At 35.7% G+C, this 15,305-nt stretch overlaps 1 protein-coding gene across 1 annotated transcript; it reads left to right on the top strand.

The window, feature by feature from the left end:
- The first annotated feature begins 2,484 nt into the window (after positions 1-2,484).
- On the top strand, positions 2,485-11,238 carry LOC110100788 (probable inactive receptor kinase At1g48480). The gene is made up of 2 exons (XM_020828461.2): positions 2,485-3,821; positions 10,540-11,238. Exons 1-2 carry the CDS (start codon positions 2,600-2,602, stop codon positions 11,109-11,111), a joined length of 1,794 nt encoding a protein of 597 aa, XP_020684120.1. The 5' UTR covers positions 2,485-2,599; the 3' UTR covers positions 11,112-11,238.
- The last annotated feature ends 4,067 nt before the right edge of the window (positions 11,239-15,305 follow it).

The following is a 15,305-nucleotide window of genomic DNA, read 5'->3' as shown; positions in this document are numbered from 1 at the left end:
TGAACCTATGTAAGAATGGAAAGAAAATGAGGAAAAACTCTATGGAGAATGATTTACTAGTTCAAGTATTCTATAGAAAATGTAAAAAGAACTAAAAAGTTCCTCTTTCACGTTTTATTTATAGGGAAAATATATGAGTTGTTGTAGAAGGAATTATAAGGTTTTAATTTTTAGCTTCAAGAGAAGATAGTGTTAGGGCCTAGGGGTGTCAAGTCGGGTCAACGGGTTGAATTCAGATCGAATTTGATTTGACCCGGACATGAGCATAAACATGCGATAAGTTGCGTCAATTAGCTTAATTGATAAATATTTAAAAAATGATCATATGACAGGTCAAAGACATCGAAAAAAATCTTATTTCGTACGAAGTTAACGTCTTTATTTCGTACAAAGATTCAATACATATAAAGATATTAGGAGTTACAAGAGACACCGAAATCCTTACATTTTTTTTACACATAATGCTTGGGAAAGCAAAAAATTAAGACGTTTGACTCAACTAAAATGATTATATTAGTATTTGTCATAGGTTACAAATGATGGGCTTCATGAGATGAAGACGTTGATATAATATAATATAAATAAGCTCTACAAAATTAATTTCACGGAATAGTTTTATGAGGTCCGACTTATCTTGAAAAGAATCCTTTAGTATCTATTTAGACTTCGTTTGTGATAATTTTTTATTATTCCTTAAATCAAATTTTTAGTACAAAAAATTAAACTATTTGTACTAAAAAGCTGATTTACATAGCAGTAAGAAAGTCGTCGGCAGACGAGTGAAATTATTCCATGCGGATACGGACGCCGTCCGAAGACGAATCAGAATGTGCCACGTCACCCATTTGCTATGTTTCGCGACTATGTACCAGGTGACGTTTCACATTCTGATTTATCTCGGGACTGTCCAGTGTCAGCACATAATAATTTCTCCTCAAATGAAACCTTAGTTTTACATTTAAACCAAAATCTTTTTTTTTTCTTGCATAAATCAATTAAAATTGATCATTGATATTGTGCTAAAGTAATTTCAACCACACGTTGACTTTGATGTTTGTGAATTACTTCGATATAGTTTGTGTTATTGAATTAATGATAAATATTGTGCTTAGGTAATTATAGACTCCCCCATATTATTTAATAATTTATCCAACACTTATATTATCTAGTGTGATGTATTTTGATTTTTAGCTTCAATTATTAAATTTAATAAGCTCCTATTAACATTATTTATGAAAATTTTACATTTAAAAATATTTTATAAAATATTAATTTATCCTCTGAATGGGACATGCAACTATTAATAATATTAAGATTTGCATCAAGTTAATATATTTAATATTAAAAAAATATTTTTTTAAGAAATATTATTTAATAGTCCAAAAACAATATTTTAAAAAATAAAACTGTAATAATCAGCTCTAAAACTTAGTTGGTCGCCCCTTAAAAATAAGAATTAAGATCGTCAGCCCAACGAAGAACAGTGGCATTAAATGTAAATTATTATAATTTACCATTACTTCGCTTTCTTTAGAAAGATTTTTTTTGCCCTTACATCTTAATTAATAATTATTTATGATTAATTATAAAATTATAAAATTATTAAATTAATAGAGCTATTTTTCAGCCAATTTTGAATTTTTAGGTCAACCAAATTCTCACCAAAAAATTAATCAAGTTGATATTTCCAATCCAAATTGAATTAAAAAATCAATCGAATCAATAAAAAAAAAAATTCAAGTTTAAATTGGATTGTTAGAATTAGGGGTGTCAAAACATGTAACGGGTTAGATTTGTGTTCGACCCAAAATTGATCAAATTTGAATCTGGTCAACTGAAATCTAACCCGTTTAATATGTGGGTAAAATATGCGGTCCTGTAATTGATCTGCTAGTAACTCAAATGACTTGAACTCCATCTGATAATCTATTTTGATTTAATTTTTTTTTTTAATTTTTAACAATAAATTCGAGATTAATTAATAAAAAAAAAACAATCATACCAACAAATATAAAAAATCTAAAAAAAAACAATTGAATGAGTCATTTCAGATAAAAATTTTTAAACTCAGAGCAGATCGATTTGTTAAATTATTCAACCTTAATCTAAATTTTTAAGATCAAATTTAAATCAGATTATTTTTTAACCCCCTACTTACAGAGAAATTATTCCGTACGGAGATCGAACGGCGAGAATCACCCATATTTGTTACCTTTTAGCTGACCTTTTGCTACGCTTTTGCAAATACTCAACAGAATAGCATATGCATTTTTTATGAGTATTTACAAAAACGTAACAAAAAGATAATTAAAGCACAATAAATTCGAACGATTCTAACCGTCCGATCTCCGCACATAATAATTTCTCGTAATTAGAACGAGTATTCCAATATTGATATCTCTACCCATCTTTTTAAAAATAACACTCCTCTTACCAAGCCAAAAATAAGGGTGAAGATAAGATTTTAATGAAGAAAAAAATATTTTAATAATAAATTAAATTATATCGATTATTATTAAAATAAAGTGGTAAAAGCGGCGGGATTTTATAACACTACTTCTTGTCTTCTGTACGGTCAGAGAATACGCTCACCGCCCTGATGATCTTACCGCTGCTCCTCCGCCGATTCCTCCTCACTCTCCTCCTCTTCCCCCTCCTCGCCGGCGCAGAAACAAACCTTAACTCGGACCGCGCCGCACTCCTCACTCTCCGCAACACCGTCGGACGCACTGCGCTGCAATGGAACGAGACCAACTCCCCATGCACTTGGCACGGTGTTGGCTGCCTCCACAACCGTGTCGTCTTCCTCCGCCTACCCGCCGTCGGGCTCTTTGGAGCGATCCCCGTCGGAACCCTTGGAAATCTCACCGCCCTCCGAAGCCTAAGCCTCCGCTTCAACAATCTCTCCGGCGGCCTTCCGCCGGACCTCAACGGCGCTGCGCAACTCCGCAATATATATCTCCAGCAAAACCGGTTCTCCGGCGATATACCTCCAGTGCTCTTCTCGCTGCAGAAGCTCATTCGTCTCAACCTCGCCGGGAATGGCTTCACCGGTGGGATTTCGCCGGAGTTCAACAATCTCTCCCGACTGGAGACGCTGTACCTTGAGAGGAATCAGCTCAGTGGCGGAATCCCCGATCTTAATCTACCGAAACTGGAGCAGTTCAATGTCTCCTATAACCGTCTGAATGGCTCCGTGCCTTCTAAGCTTTGGAAGATGCCGTCGAGTGCTTTTAAGGGAACCTCGCTCTGCGGTGGTCCGCTACCTCAATGTCCCAACGGGATCTCACCGATGACAGTTCCGGAGGTCGCGGGAGGTGGAGGGGGGAGTAAGCTGTCCGGCGGCGCCATCTCCGGAATCGTGGTTGGTTCGACGGCGTTGATAGTTATAGTACTGATTCTTTTTGTGTTCTTGCGCCGCGGGAGTAAGGCTAGGGCACACGAGGCGGCGGCCATGGTTGCAAAACGGCCGGAGGCGGTGTTAAAGAAACCGGAGATGGGGAAGAGATTGATGTTTTTGGGGAATGTGGGAGCGCCAGAGTTTGATTTGGAGGATTTGCTGCGGGCTTCAGCGGAGGTATTGGGGAAGGGGACGTTTGGGACGGTGTACAAGGCGGAGTTGGAGGCCGGGACGGTGGTGGTGGTGAAGAGGCTGAGGGAGGTGATATTGGCGGAGGAGGAATTCAGGGAGAAGATTGAAGCAGTGGGTTCCATGAACCATGAGAATATTGTGCCATTTAGGGCTTATTACTACAGCCAGAATGAGAAGCTGCTGGTGTATGATTACATGCCGATGGGGAGTATTTCTGCTCTTTTGCACGGTAAATCCTTCTTTACCCCCTCTTTCACTTCTTCAACTGTTTGCTGTAGCTTAGTGTTACGTTCTTGAGCTTTCTGATTTGGCTAGAAAATACAGGATCAATGAAAAATTGAAATTTTTTTTGGGACTCAGATTGAGCTGAATAAAAGTCAACGAGATGATTAATGAGCCAAATTTATTTCTTGTAAATATTATTAAAATAATGAAGTCAAAAGTTTCTATAGCACACTTTTATAAGATATGATTACTATATGATTGAGAGCTGGTTAATTCCTTTTAATTTCAAGGACCTGGATGGCGGCGGAATAGGCATGGGGCCCAATCTTTGATTGAGGCAACGGTTTGGGAGGAAAATTCAAATTTGGGGGTTGTTTAGGGTAACTAGTTGTATTTTGTTTTAAGTGATTTCCTTAAGGGATTATCCTCCCTTGGCCTTCTCCCCTCCACGGCCCGTGCCCCATCTTGGCTCCACCAACACTTCCATGCCAAATCCCCATATTGCCGGCCACCTTCCCCATCCATCCCCTAACCTCCCATTAATTGTCTTGAATGATTTCCTAATTTATGGAGAAAAAAATTGGAGGGATTTTAAATTCAAATTCAAATAGATTTGGGTTAATTTCTTTCCTAATTTCCTATTCTAATTAGGTAACTCTTTTAATCCCTCAAATTTGAAATCAATTTCAGATTTCTTATTTATTTATTTATTTAATTGCTTGGGCCCACAATCCCAATTAAATAAATTCCCCAAATCCCCCTCCATAGGGCCGGCCGCCCCCTCTCTCTCCAATCTCATTAATTATAATCTAATTAAGATTCCAATTAACTAAACCTCTATCCCTAATTCCCTCCCAACCTATTTTAATTTCAAATTTGAAATTCCACTAACCCTATTTAATAAAAATATGAATTTACTTTTAGATTTTACAATTAACTCGCTCAAAGATTCCTATCCTAGCCGCCTCTCTCATACCCAAACCCTAGCCTACCACCGGCCTTTCCCTCTCATCCCTCTCGTTCCCTTCTTGCTTCACAAACCCGCCGCCCCAAGGAGTCCAAGAGAGGAGCCTTCCACACCCATGGATGGCCGACCCTGAGGTCAACCACGGTTTTGCCTACAACGTACAAGGAGAAATCGATATCCTACTTTTTACTTTCTACGAACCGGATTGGGAATACGACGACTACGTGGAGAGTTACGTCAACCACATCTTTTATTGCCTCACCGAAACGATTGAAGATCAACAATCCAAAGCACCTTGGCTTCTCATTGGACGATCCACTCCTCCTCCACCGCCGACTACCTTCTCTTGGATCAAAGCCATTGGTGTTGCATCCATCTTAGTGGCATCGTTTAGTATGCTGAAAGTCTCTCTCCGCTAAAGCCTTATATTGAGTGTGAGTGAGAATGGTAACTCTTGGTGAAATTTTTAAATATTAAGCTTTGAATTTTATTACGACATATCTAATATTATTGTAATATTTTGAATTGTCTTAACTTGTTCTAATCTCCTAAGTTTTGTAATTGCATGCCAAGACAAAATTAATAATTGAGAATTCTTTTAATCATGCCTTATGACTCATTAACCTTAAAGTAGCACGCTTCACATTACTTCTGTTAGTTCATTGCAATTCTTGTTGGTTTCGCATCACCAGCTCTCCAAATTTTTTATAAACGGGAGAGATGTTAGGAGACTGCCGAATTTGAACTAAACAGAGGACCTGATTTAAACAAAATGCAGGGGACTTGAATGGACTACAGGGAACATAACTTAATGTCTAAAATAAGACCTATAATTTGCAAGATAAAAATGAATCATGCTAGCAAGGATTAAATGAAAATTGCTATGACATGCAATCAACGACAGAAGTTTTTTTTTTTTTAATGAACAGGAAACTTGTAATGAAATCCATGGTTTAAAATTGCGCAATATGAGGCTCGCCTTGAGGCCCGCCTTTGCGCAATTCCAGTAAAAAACGCCTCGATACTTACTCCTCGAGTTTTTTTTATGAGGCTTGCGCCTCAACTTGATTGAGGCCCGCCTCGTCTCACTGGCATGAGGCTTACGCCTCACGCTATATATATTAAAACTTACATAAATATTGAAGTAAATGCCCAATATTGGACTCTATAGGAGAGGAGGAAGGGGAGAGAGCAGTTCACCATAATGATGATTCAAATGAAGAACCCCTTAGTGATGACAGTGGTGATGACTTATGAGTTCTTATGTGATATGTCATTGTTATTTATTTTTGGAAATTAGAATTATATGTTAATGAAAAGAATATTGGGATTTGGGAAAGATAGAATTTTGAGTTAAACTATATTTCATGTTGTCTTATTATTGATATATTTTGATTTCACTTCATATCTTATGCTTTTATATATTTTATATTATTCACTCATTAGTATATAAAAAATTTATCATTTTATATTTACGCAATCTTTTGATTTTAAGGCTTACGCCTCAAAACGCCTTGAGGCTTACGCCTCGCCTCACGAATGAAAAACGCCTCAATGCCTGAATACGCAATTTTAAACATTGATGAAATCTTAACCGACATGATTTGTTGACTTGTTCACCAGCAACAACACAAACATTAGAAGAATTGCAATGAATGCAATGACTCGTTTTCTTCCATCAGTAGGCTTTATAATAATAGTGGCGAGGAGAGTAGAAATTTAAGATGTTGGAAGGCTGCCTTGCACTCCTCATTCCTTATGAAACGTTTGGTTCTCTTTAGAACTTTGAAGAAAGGCGAACACCTTTAGACCGATTTTGATAAAAAGTGGTTGAACCCAATGACTCGACCAGTGAGTCACTACATGTGCCTTGTAGTCTTGGGCAACGACATCTACAAGAATGTGTTTTTCTTGTCGAGGTTGACATTGATGCCTTCTTGGGTGACAGGAATTTGCCTGAACTTGCACCAAAAGTAAACTTTAGTGGATTAAGTACATATTATACTTTTTTAACATGGCGAATATCTCATTCAAGTTTTGGATGTATTGCTCTGATGACTTACTTTTCACTAGAAGGTCATCCACATACACCTCAATGTTTCAGCTTTTATGTTCTTTGAAACTCCATGCATTAGTAGGTCGCCATAATATTTCTTCAAATGAAATAGTATCACCTTGTCGCAACACATACCTTCTTTATGATGACGATTGTTTTCTTGTGGTCATCGGGTGCACCTTTATTTAGTGATAGTCGAAGAAAGCATTGAAGCTTATCACCAGAAACCTAACCTTTGAGTCAACCAATGAGTCGATCAGCGGCTGCCTGTCCTTTGGGCATGCCTAATTCAAATTTATGAAGTCAACGCATATGGCCTTGCCTCTATGATTTTTCTAGAGAATGCATTATTTAATTCTGACTCCCCCCTCACTTGGGTGGAGGGTGGTATATTAGTGTGGCTATGGTTGTGGTCAACATTGTGCTTTGAAATTAGTGCTCTAGTCTTGAATCTCGTTCGGTGAGCTATCGAGTCAGACGATCCTTTTGGAGTACGCTCCCTTAGGAAATTTCTCTGAACTTCTCCCAATGCGCCTTGAACCATCTTGATGATTCTCTCATCCATCTCCACCAAGGCATGATGGGTAGTATAGTTTTAATTCCCGGTGTTGACTAGTGACTCATGGTTTTGTTTCTCTTCATGATATGCTTATTATCTGGTTTTGTATCTCTTCGCATTGTGTTTGCATCCGATTTTTTTTGTGCAATGCCCTGGCGCTGTGTACCCAAGCACTGCAATATTGTGTTCCCGAGCTCCCTAATGCTGATCAACAGAGAGAAGAGCGCCTCAGCACTCTGGTTTCGGTGCTGCAGCGCTGTGTGTGTCTCAGCGCTGTGAGTTTGAGCGTCACAACGTTATCAAACAGAGACTTGAGCACTGCAGCGCTGTGAGATGAACTGGACGGTTTTCTTTCTCATTTTTTCTGAAGGGTTGCATCCCTTGGGGTTATTTTTCTTGGCTTTATCTTGTATTTTTGGAGTTTATACATAGAGAATAGTGCATGTGAGAAGGGAAGTAAGGAGAGATCGAGAGAGAGGAGAGATATGTACTTATTTCTCTCAATTTTCATAGTGGATTTCTTGATGTGGTGTGGCGCCGTGGTTTTTTTTTCTATTTTGATTTTTTTCATGTTAAATCATGGTATTCTTTACTTTCTACTGTTTTTACTTTCTTGTTTGTTTCGTCATTGTGGTGTTACTCCTCATCCCAACATCTACATCCAACAACTCTCCATTTTTCTTTTATAGAATTCAATAACTCCACAACCTTTATTCATCATGCTATAAGCCAGATGATCCAAATGAATACTAAGGCATGAGGAGACGACAAATACATAATACAAAATATTACTCAGATAGTGGGAGTAGCTGGCAAATACATATTTAATCCCAAAAAAGAATCTTATGAAACTGTGAAATAATATTGTTGTGTAATTAACTAATTTTTAAAATTTAAAAGGATTGACTTAAAACCCAAGCAAAGATTTGAACATAAGGAGTGCCATTACTACATTTATATTGTGGGTGATACTATAAATATTTGGGTGTTACAATTGCAGAAAATAGGTGCACTATCAACTATAAAAGTCCCATATATCACTATTATTGAATCCAACAAGGTGATGGTTTCGATCTAATTTTTTTTGGAAGAGTTAGATAGGTCACAATAAACTATATATAATTCTTTTTCTTTTTTTTTTGTGGTGATATTCAAATACATCATCAATTTGGAAAAGAATTAATGATGGTAAAACACATGTATGTTTTAATACATACATAGTTTGTTTGAAGTTGTTTACAACCCATTAAGATCAAGGGGAAAGAAAAGCCTATTGATATGCTTAGAAAAAATGGCACCAAAATAATGCTAAAGCTTTGTGAAGCCTTAATTAACCTCTATGCATGATGATTTGGGGGAAAGAGGTATCTAAGCATCATCCACAAAGGATGTACATCAAAATTTTTTGTCTTTATGTTCAAGATTGTCAAAATTATAGAGTTGAAGTTTTATTCCATCAAATCTTTATAAAATATGATTGAAATGTCTTATTTTTTTCCAGTATTAGATTGGGATTTTCAAATGCATGGATAAATATTCTTTTAAAGCTATGAAATCTTATAAAATATTGCAAATTTTTTTTATATGTTCAAATCCATGCAATTTTAGAGTATAAATAAAACATTAGAAGGTTGGATTTGACATTAGAGTATCTATTCTGTCTGTGCTCTCTTCTTCCTTTTTTTTTAAATTTTTTTTATTTTAAGTTTTTTTTTTTATTTGAAGTTTGTTCTGAAGGAATTGAAAGAAATGGTAATCAAATTAAATTGATGTTATTTTCTACCCTCTTGTTTGGTTGAGGAGAAATTGAGTAAAAATTTTTTTTTTTGACATTTTTGGTTGGTTCTGAGAATTTGAAGTTAGTTTCTTATGAGAGAAATGTTCATAGCGATGTCCTAACAATTTTCCTTCCCATTTTTACTGTAATTGGTAGGAAATTGATGGAAAAATGCATTTGTTCATTTTCTATAATTTGTATCACCTATTAATTACATTAGAACCAAACAGCCAATATAAATTTATAAATAGATAGTATTTGCATTCCCTCACATTCCTTCAAACCAGCATACAAATCAGAAGTTTTTAACGTTCATACAACTAAATAAGCTTAAATTGAAACTATTTTCTTCCAGGCTTAATAAACCCTTCACTTCAGAAAAGCTGGGTTTAAAGATTGCTAGAAATAGACTTTTACACTATCAGGCATGCATTCTTTATTCGTTTTTCCTAAACATCTTGGGCCAAGTTTACTTAAGTTTGTGAAAATTTAGCATAATTACTAATAATTCTTTATTAGCTCTTAACTTTAATTAATTAGCTACTAATCTGGTTAATAAGCTAGCAATTAAAGTTTATTTGTTGATTATTATCATTTGTATCCTTATCCTAACTATTTAGATTGGCTTTATGAATCTTTTTGGTTTTTTGTTATTCATTATTGTTGAGTGTTAAATAAGATGTTAGTTGCAATTGATTAATAGATATTTCTAGTAAAATAGCTACTTATAGGGTTCTACATGACATCAATAATTAATGGCTAATACAAATTCCTTAAAACCAATTAGTTTAATTGCCAATTGATTTATTTACTTCAAATAGATACTAAGAAAAAAGTCTATATGACATTTGAAGGAGAAGGTCGGTGGAGTTGATTTTAAGAGGTTAAGATTTCGTTTGGGAAGACTTTCTTACTGCTTCTTAAAGTATCTTTCTAGTACAAAAAGCTGCTTTAAGAAGCAGTAAGAAAGCTATCACAAACGAAACCTAAGAGGAGGTCTAAGTTTGATCCATTCAAAAATGCTGGATGAGGATTAGGACGTGTTAATCGAATTCTTTTAGATTGGAGCTAAATTTAAGAGCTTATTAGGACATTGATGGAGAAGATTCTTGATGTTAATCATTAGAGGCTGAAAATAAATTTAAATTGAATGAATCAAAGGACTGAATGGGGATTAGAATGTAATAGCTGGATTAAATGCCCTAATCCAAATTACACACTTCAATAAATTTCATTTATAGTTTCATCTGAGCTTATATATAGTTTATTTCCCTATTTTGCATCAAAGAAGCTTATTTGGTTCATATAGTTATGATCACAGAACTGATCTTGTCACTGCCTATGCTATTTGGCAAACCTGCAGGAAACAGAAGATCAGGAAGAACCTCTCTAAACTGGGAGACAAGAATCTCCATTGCTCTGTCTGCCGCCCGTGGCATCGGCTATATCCATTCGACGAGCCCTACAACTTCCCATGGCAACATCAGGTCGTCAAACATCTTTTTTAACAAATCCCATACTGCTTGTGTGTCCGACAACGGGCTTGCAGCTCTCGTCAACCCTAGCAGCTCTTCAATCCTTGTCTCTGGTTATCGAGCTCCAGAACTCACCAACTTCCGCAAGATCTCTCAGAAGGCCGATGTTTACAGCTTTGGTGTCCTCCTGCTGGAACTGCTCACCGGAAAGTCGCCTGAGGAGGGCGCCAACCTCCCTCAATTGGTGCAAGCAGCGCTTCGGGAGGAATGGTCGACCGATGTTCTTGATCTGGAGTTGCTTAGGCAACAGAATGTGGAAGAGATGGTTCAGCTATTGCAGGTTGCTGTAAACTGTACGGTTCAGTGTCCGGATAGCCGGCCATCGATGCCGGAGGTGGTGGCGCAGATTGAAGTGATCAGTTCTTCAAGTAGAGATGCTGTAGAAGTCCAAGCACAGTAGCAGCAGGAGGAGGAGGAGGAGGAGGTTGTGCTACAGAGCATTGAAAAGCCTATGGTGCAGAATCTTGAATCTTGTTAATGGAAGATATTAGTTAGCTGGAATTGGATTATCTACAGTTACTATGATAATTGAAAGGTAAAGTTTTCAGATATCAATTATTTAATTCCTTTTGAACAGTTAGGTTTTTTTTTTTTTTTTTCAGAATTGCAGAGTACAAAATTGATTGAATGATTAAGATCTGAATCCCTTGTAAGTTCAAATCACACACACACTCTCTCTCTCTTGTAAAAGGAGGAAAGATGTAAAAGATCTAAAAAAATCACAAAGGCTAAAAACCAGTCAATTTCAATTTGACAAATGAAGTTGAGATACTACAGCAACTTCAAGTTTTTATCTCGCTAGTGGGATTGGCTATATAAATTTTTTTCTTCATTATCTCTTATTAAGAGTCAAATTTTTATTTAAATCCAATAAAAAATGTTCATTTCTAATATTATTTAACCAAGTTTTTTTTTTTAAGTTTATCTCTATCTTTCTTAACATAAGTCAAATCTAATACATCTACACTCTTAATTGGGTCCCCTTTTTGGTGAGATAATGAGATTAAGGCTTCGTTTGGGATGGTTTTTTTATTGCTTCTTAAAGTAGCTTTCGAGTACAAAAATTTTAACTTTTATACTGGAAAGCTGTTTTAAGAAACAATAAGAAAGTTGTCCCAAACAAAGCCTAAGATTTAATTTGGAACAACTTTATTGCTGTTTTTTATAGCAACTTTTTAGTATAATTTTTTTTTTTAATAGAAGATTGATTATAACATTTGAAAAGTTGACAAATTTGCTTTGGGATAATTTGGATCTATTTGGGAAGAAACTCTACACCATAACAAACGGATATATTAACATATACTACATATAAATTAGATGTTTTTTGTAAAGTTCAGAAACATTATTCAAGAATCAAAACTTGTTGTATAGTAATTTGTTATAAAATATATATTTTAAAATTTTTATTTATTAGATAAGCATTGTAAATTTAAACCTATTTTAATTTATTTTAATGAAAAAGGATTCATGTAGCCGACTCAATATAGTGAGACAAAGGCTTGATGTTGTTGTTGTATCTATATGATTTAGAGATGTCAAATTTTTTTTCAAAAATTTTAGAAGCCTAAAACAAGATAAATATTGTGGAATTGAATCTACTATATATTGATGAATATAAATGATCTATAAGATTTATTCATGTGACTTTTTCTTGTCTTTCAGGTCAATGAAGAATTTATTTATATTTATCTTATTGAAAGTATATGTTCATACATGTTCATATAAGTAACTCTTCAAGTATCTAAACATATTCATGTCGAAGTGCTTGAGGAGAGAGGGTATGCATTCATAGTAATACTCGCCTAAAGAAAACCTCACTTCGATGGTAAGTCGCCAACCCTAATTTGAGCAAGCAAGAATTGATCTCAATAGAGCTCATGACATATGAGCTCACCTTTATAGGATCAGACCAAAGATGCACTCATTCTTGATGAGTTTGTCTAGAAAGCTTGCTTAAACGAGCCTTTGCCCCGAGGGGCAGTTGCTTAAAGAGAGCTCGCTCCCCCCATAGAAGTTGTTCGCAACCAAGGCCATTCACTTTCTAAGGATGTCTCAACTCAAACTACATAAAGGAGACACTCGTATAGCGTATGATCATGACTTCGTTGGATTGCATTTGTCCCTAGCTCGTAGCCACTTTTCACCTAGGGGATTTGCCATTTATCCCTTAGGAATCACAATTCATCCTTAAAGATTTGTCTTAGATACCATCTCTTGAGATCTCACCTAAGGTATAAGTCCTTGAAGAATCTCACAATGGGGACTCACTTTCTCATAATATATCAATTTTTAGTGGTAGCATTTTTTTGTAGTCATCGTAACCCTAAAAAAAGGAGTTGAGAGGCATATTTTGGACTTCATGTTGTTTCATTCCAATTTATGTGATTTTCATTATTCATAGATATCTTTAAGCTTTTTCTTACTCTTCAAACTTGATGATTTTTTCATTTGATTCATTTGCTTTAACTGGTTAAACCTACTACTGAGGTTAGCTATCTCCCACAGACAAATTTGAATCCAACAAAAAGCACGATTTCACTTTAAGAAAAACATTTAAGATCACAAATTTGAATTATACATTTTATGATTTATCATTTAATACAAAAAAAAAACACTCATTACATTAACATTTGTATGCCACTTTGGATACACCATCATTTATTTCAATATTCAACTATTCATTTTCATGCGGAAACAAAAGAAAAAAGAAAAAAGAAAAAAAAAAACATTGGGATATGGATATCCAATCAAAATTTTAATTTGATGATGATTTATTTTGTAATTAATCAAATGAAAATCCACTTTGGTGACACCATTATTTAATATAATTTTTTTTTTGACATTTTGACCAATTTTTTTGTTAGGATATATACCTTAATACAAATTTATTTTTGATAGCCAGGATGGCAGGCTGCAAGGGGGAAACGATGACAGTGGCCGCCGGCGACAACCGGTGGCGACCATCTTAGAAATCTTCACTCTGCTCTCAAGCTTTGCTTTCGACCATTAGAGAATAATGTAAAACCATTGATGCCTAGATCTGCTCCCTTATTTGAAGTTTTCTTGGCATCAATGGCTTCCTTTGAAGCTGTCTATAAGGCTGAGGACTAAGATTTCCTTTGTTTTTCTTAAGTCTTCTCAGTTTAAACTTTATTTAATGGATGCTTCTCTGTTAATTAAAATCCCTCAACAAACAAAGGAGATTAATTTCCCATATAACTCTTATGAACTTCTTCATTCTATAAAAAGATAAGCTCCACAAAATCATTATCATTTATTTATATGATTATGACTGTTATAAGAAATACTACATCAAAAAAAAAGTATAATGCTACATAGAATATCCTAGAAATGTATCACCTCTTTATTGGCCAAAAGACATCAGGGGGTTATAGAGCCCTATTTTGATAACTTATCTTTGGATAAGCTTAATGCTATCGAATATGCACTAGGTGAGATCCATAGAGTGGGCGAGCTTGTTAGTTCTGAGTAGGAGTGAGCGAGCTAGTCTACTAATGAGTTCCGAGCAAGTGGTGTTAGACAACTAAATGGTGCCGGGAGGACTGTTGGTGGCCGGTGTTGAGTCTTGGATTGCCTTAGAGGAAAAGGCGAGTGAACTGATGCTTTGTAGAAGATGAAATCAGTGGCCGCAGACCATGTTAGGGCGAGCAAAGAGCCTTATGAGTAGATGATTTCCTATAGTCGAACTTGGTTGTATGGGGATGAAGGCATCTACCCTGTGTGGAGGCAAGTTGATATGTTGGTTGCCTCCATCCCATGAAGCAAGTGCCGAGTTGCTTGGTTGTTGAGGTCTCTTGTTGCCCCTGAGAGATGCTACCTTTCTTCATAGGCCCGGACTAGTGGGTTCTGATACCCCTTCGACAAATTCATTTGTGGAGCCCATTGGATACGACTCCTCTCCTTTTTACCCATCAACTACCGATTAAATATTTGTGAAGACATATGTTACTATACAATATTCATATTCATCTTATTCAAGTTAATGAAGTATATAGTATGCAAACTAAATTTTGGTCACTGAAGGTTGAACTAGCTTAAACCGCTTGTAACTAAGAATTTACTTCATCATCTCCTAAAGCCTTCAAAACTCAAATCATCTGCGTATTGGTGAATTGCCTAAGAGCTATACTTAACTCGATCATCCACACTAAATTATTGGACTTGGCTAAATACTCACGAAGTCCTCCACTCATTGAGAGTACTCACAAGAAGTACTTATTGAATTGCTTTACTCGAAGTCCAAGTTAGTGTTAATGTGTGCATTGGCCTTATCATGGATGATGTGAATCTATATTATTCATAAGGGCAAGTGATGAATTAGGCGGGCATCGGAGCTGGTGTTGATCGCATGTATCGATTTTATAGGAGATGGTGTCCATTCATATCATTGCTGACGACAGACAAAAAAGTCTGAGGGGATTTACAAACTTACGTTGGCTTGAGCTTGAACTTTCGAGCTTAGGTTTGAACTTAATTTTACGAGTTCAAGTCGCCTCACGAGCTCACCATTTATCATAATTGATAGCAAATCATTCTTATCTAAATTATTATTGTAATAATATGTTTAATA

This window comes from Dendrobium catenatum, unplaced genomic scaffold (genome assembly GCF_001605985.2).
Source record: "Dendrobium catenatum unplaced genomic scaffold, ASM160598v2 fragScaff_scaffold_314, whole genome shotgun sequence".
Classification (NCBI taxonomy): Eukaryota; Viridiplantae; Streptophyta; class Magnoliopsida; order Asparagales; family Orchidaceae; genus Dendrobium; species Dendrobium catenatum.
The sequence above is the reverse complement of the archived record's forward strand: the minus strand, read 5'-3'. Positions and strand labels throughout refer to the sequence as shown.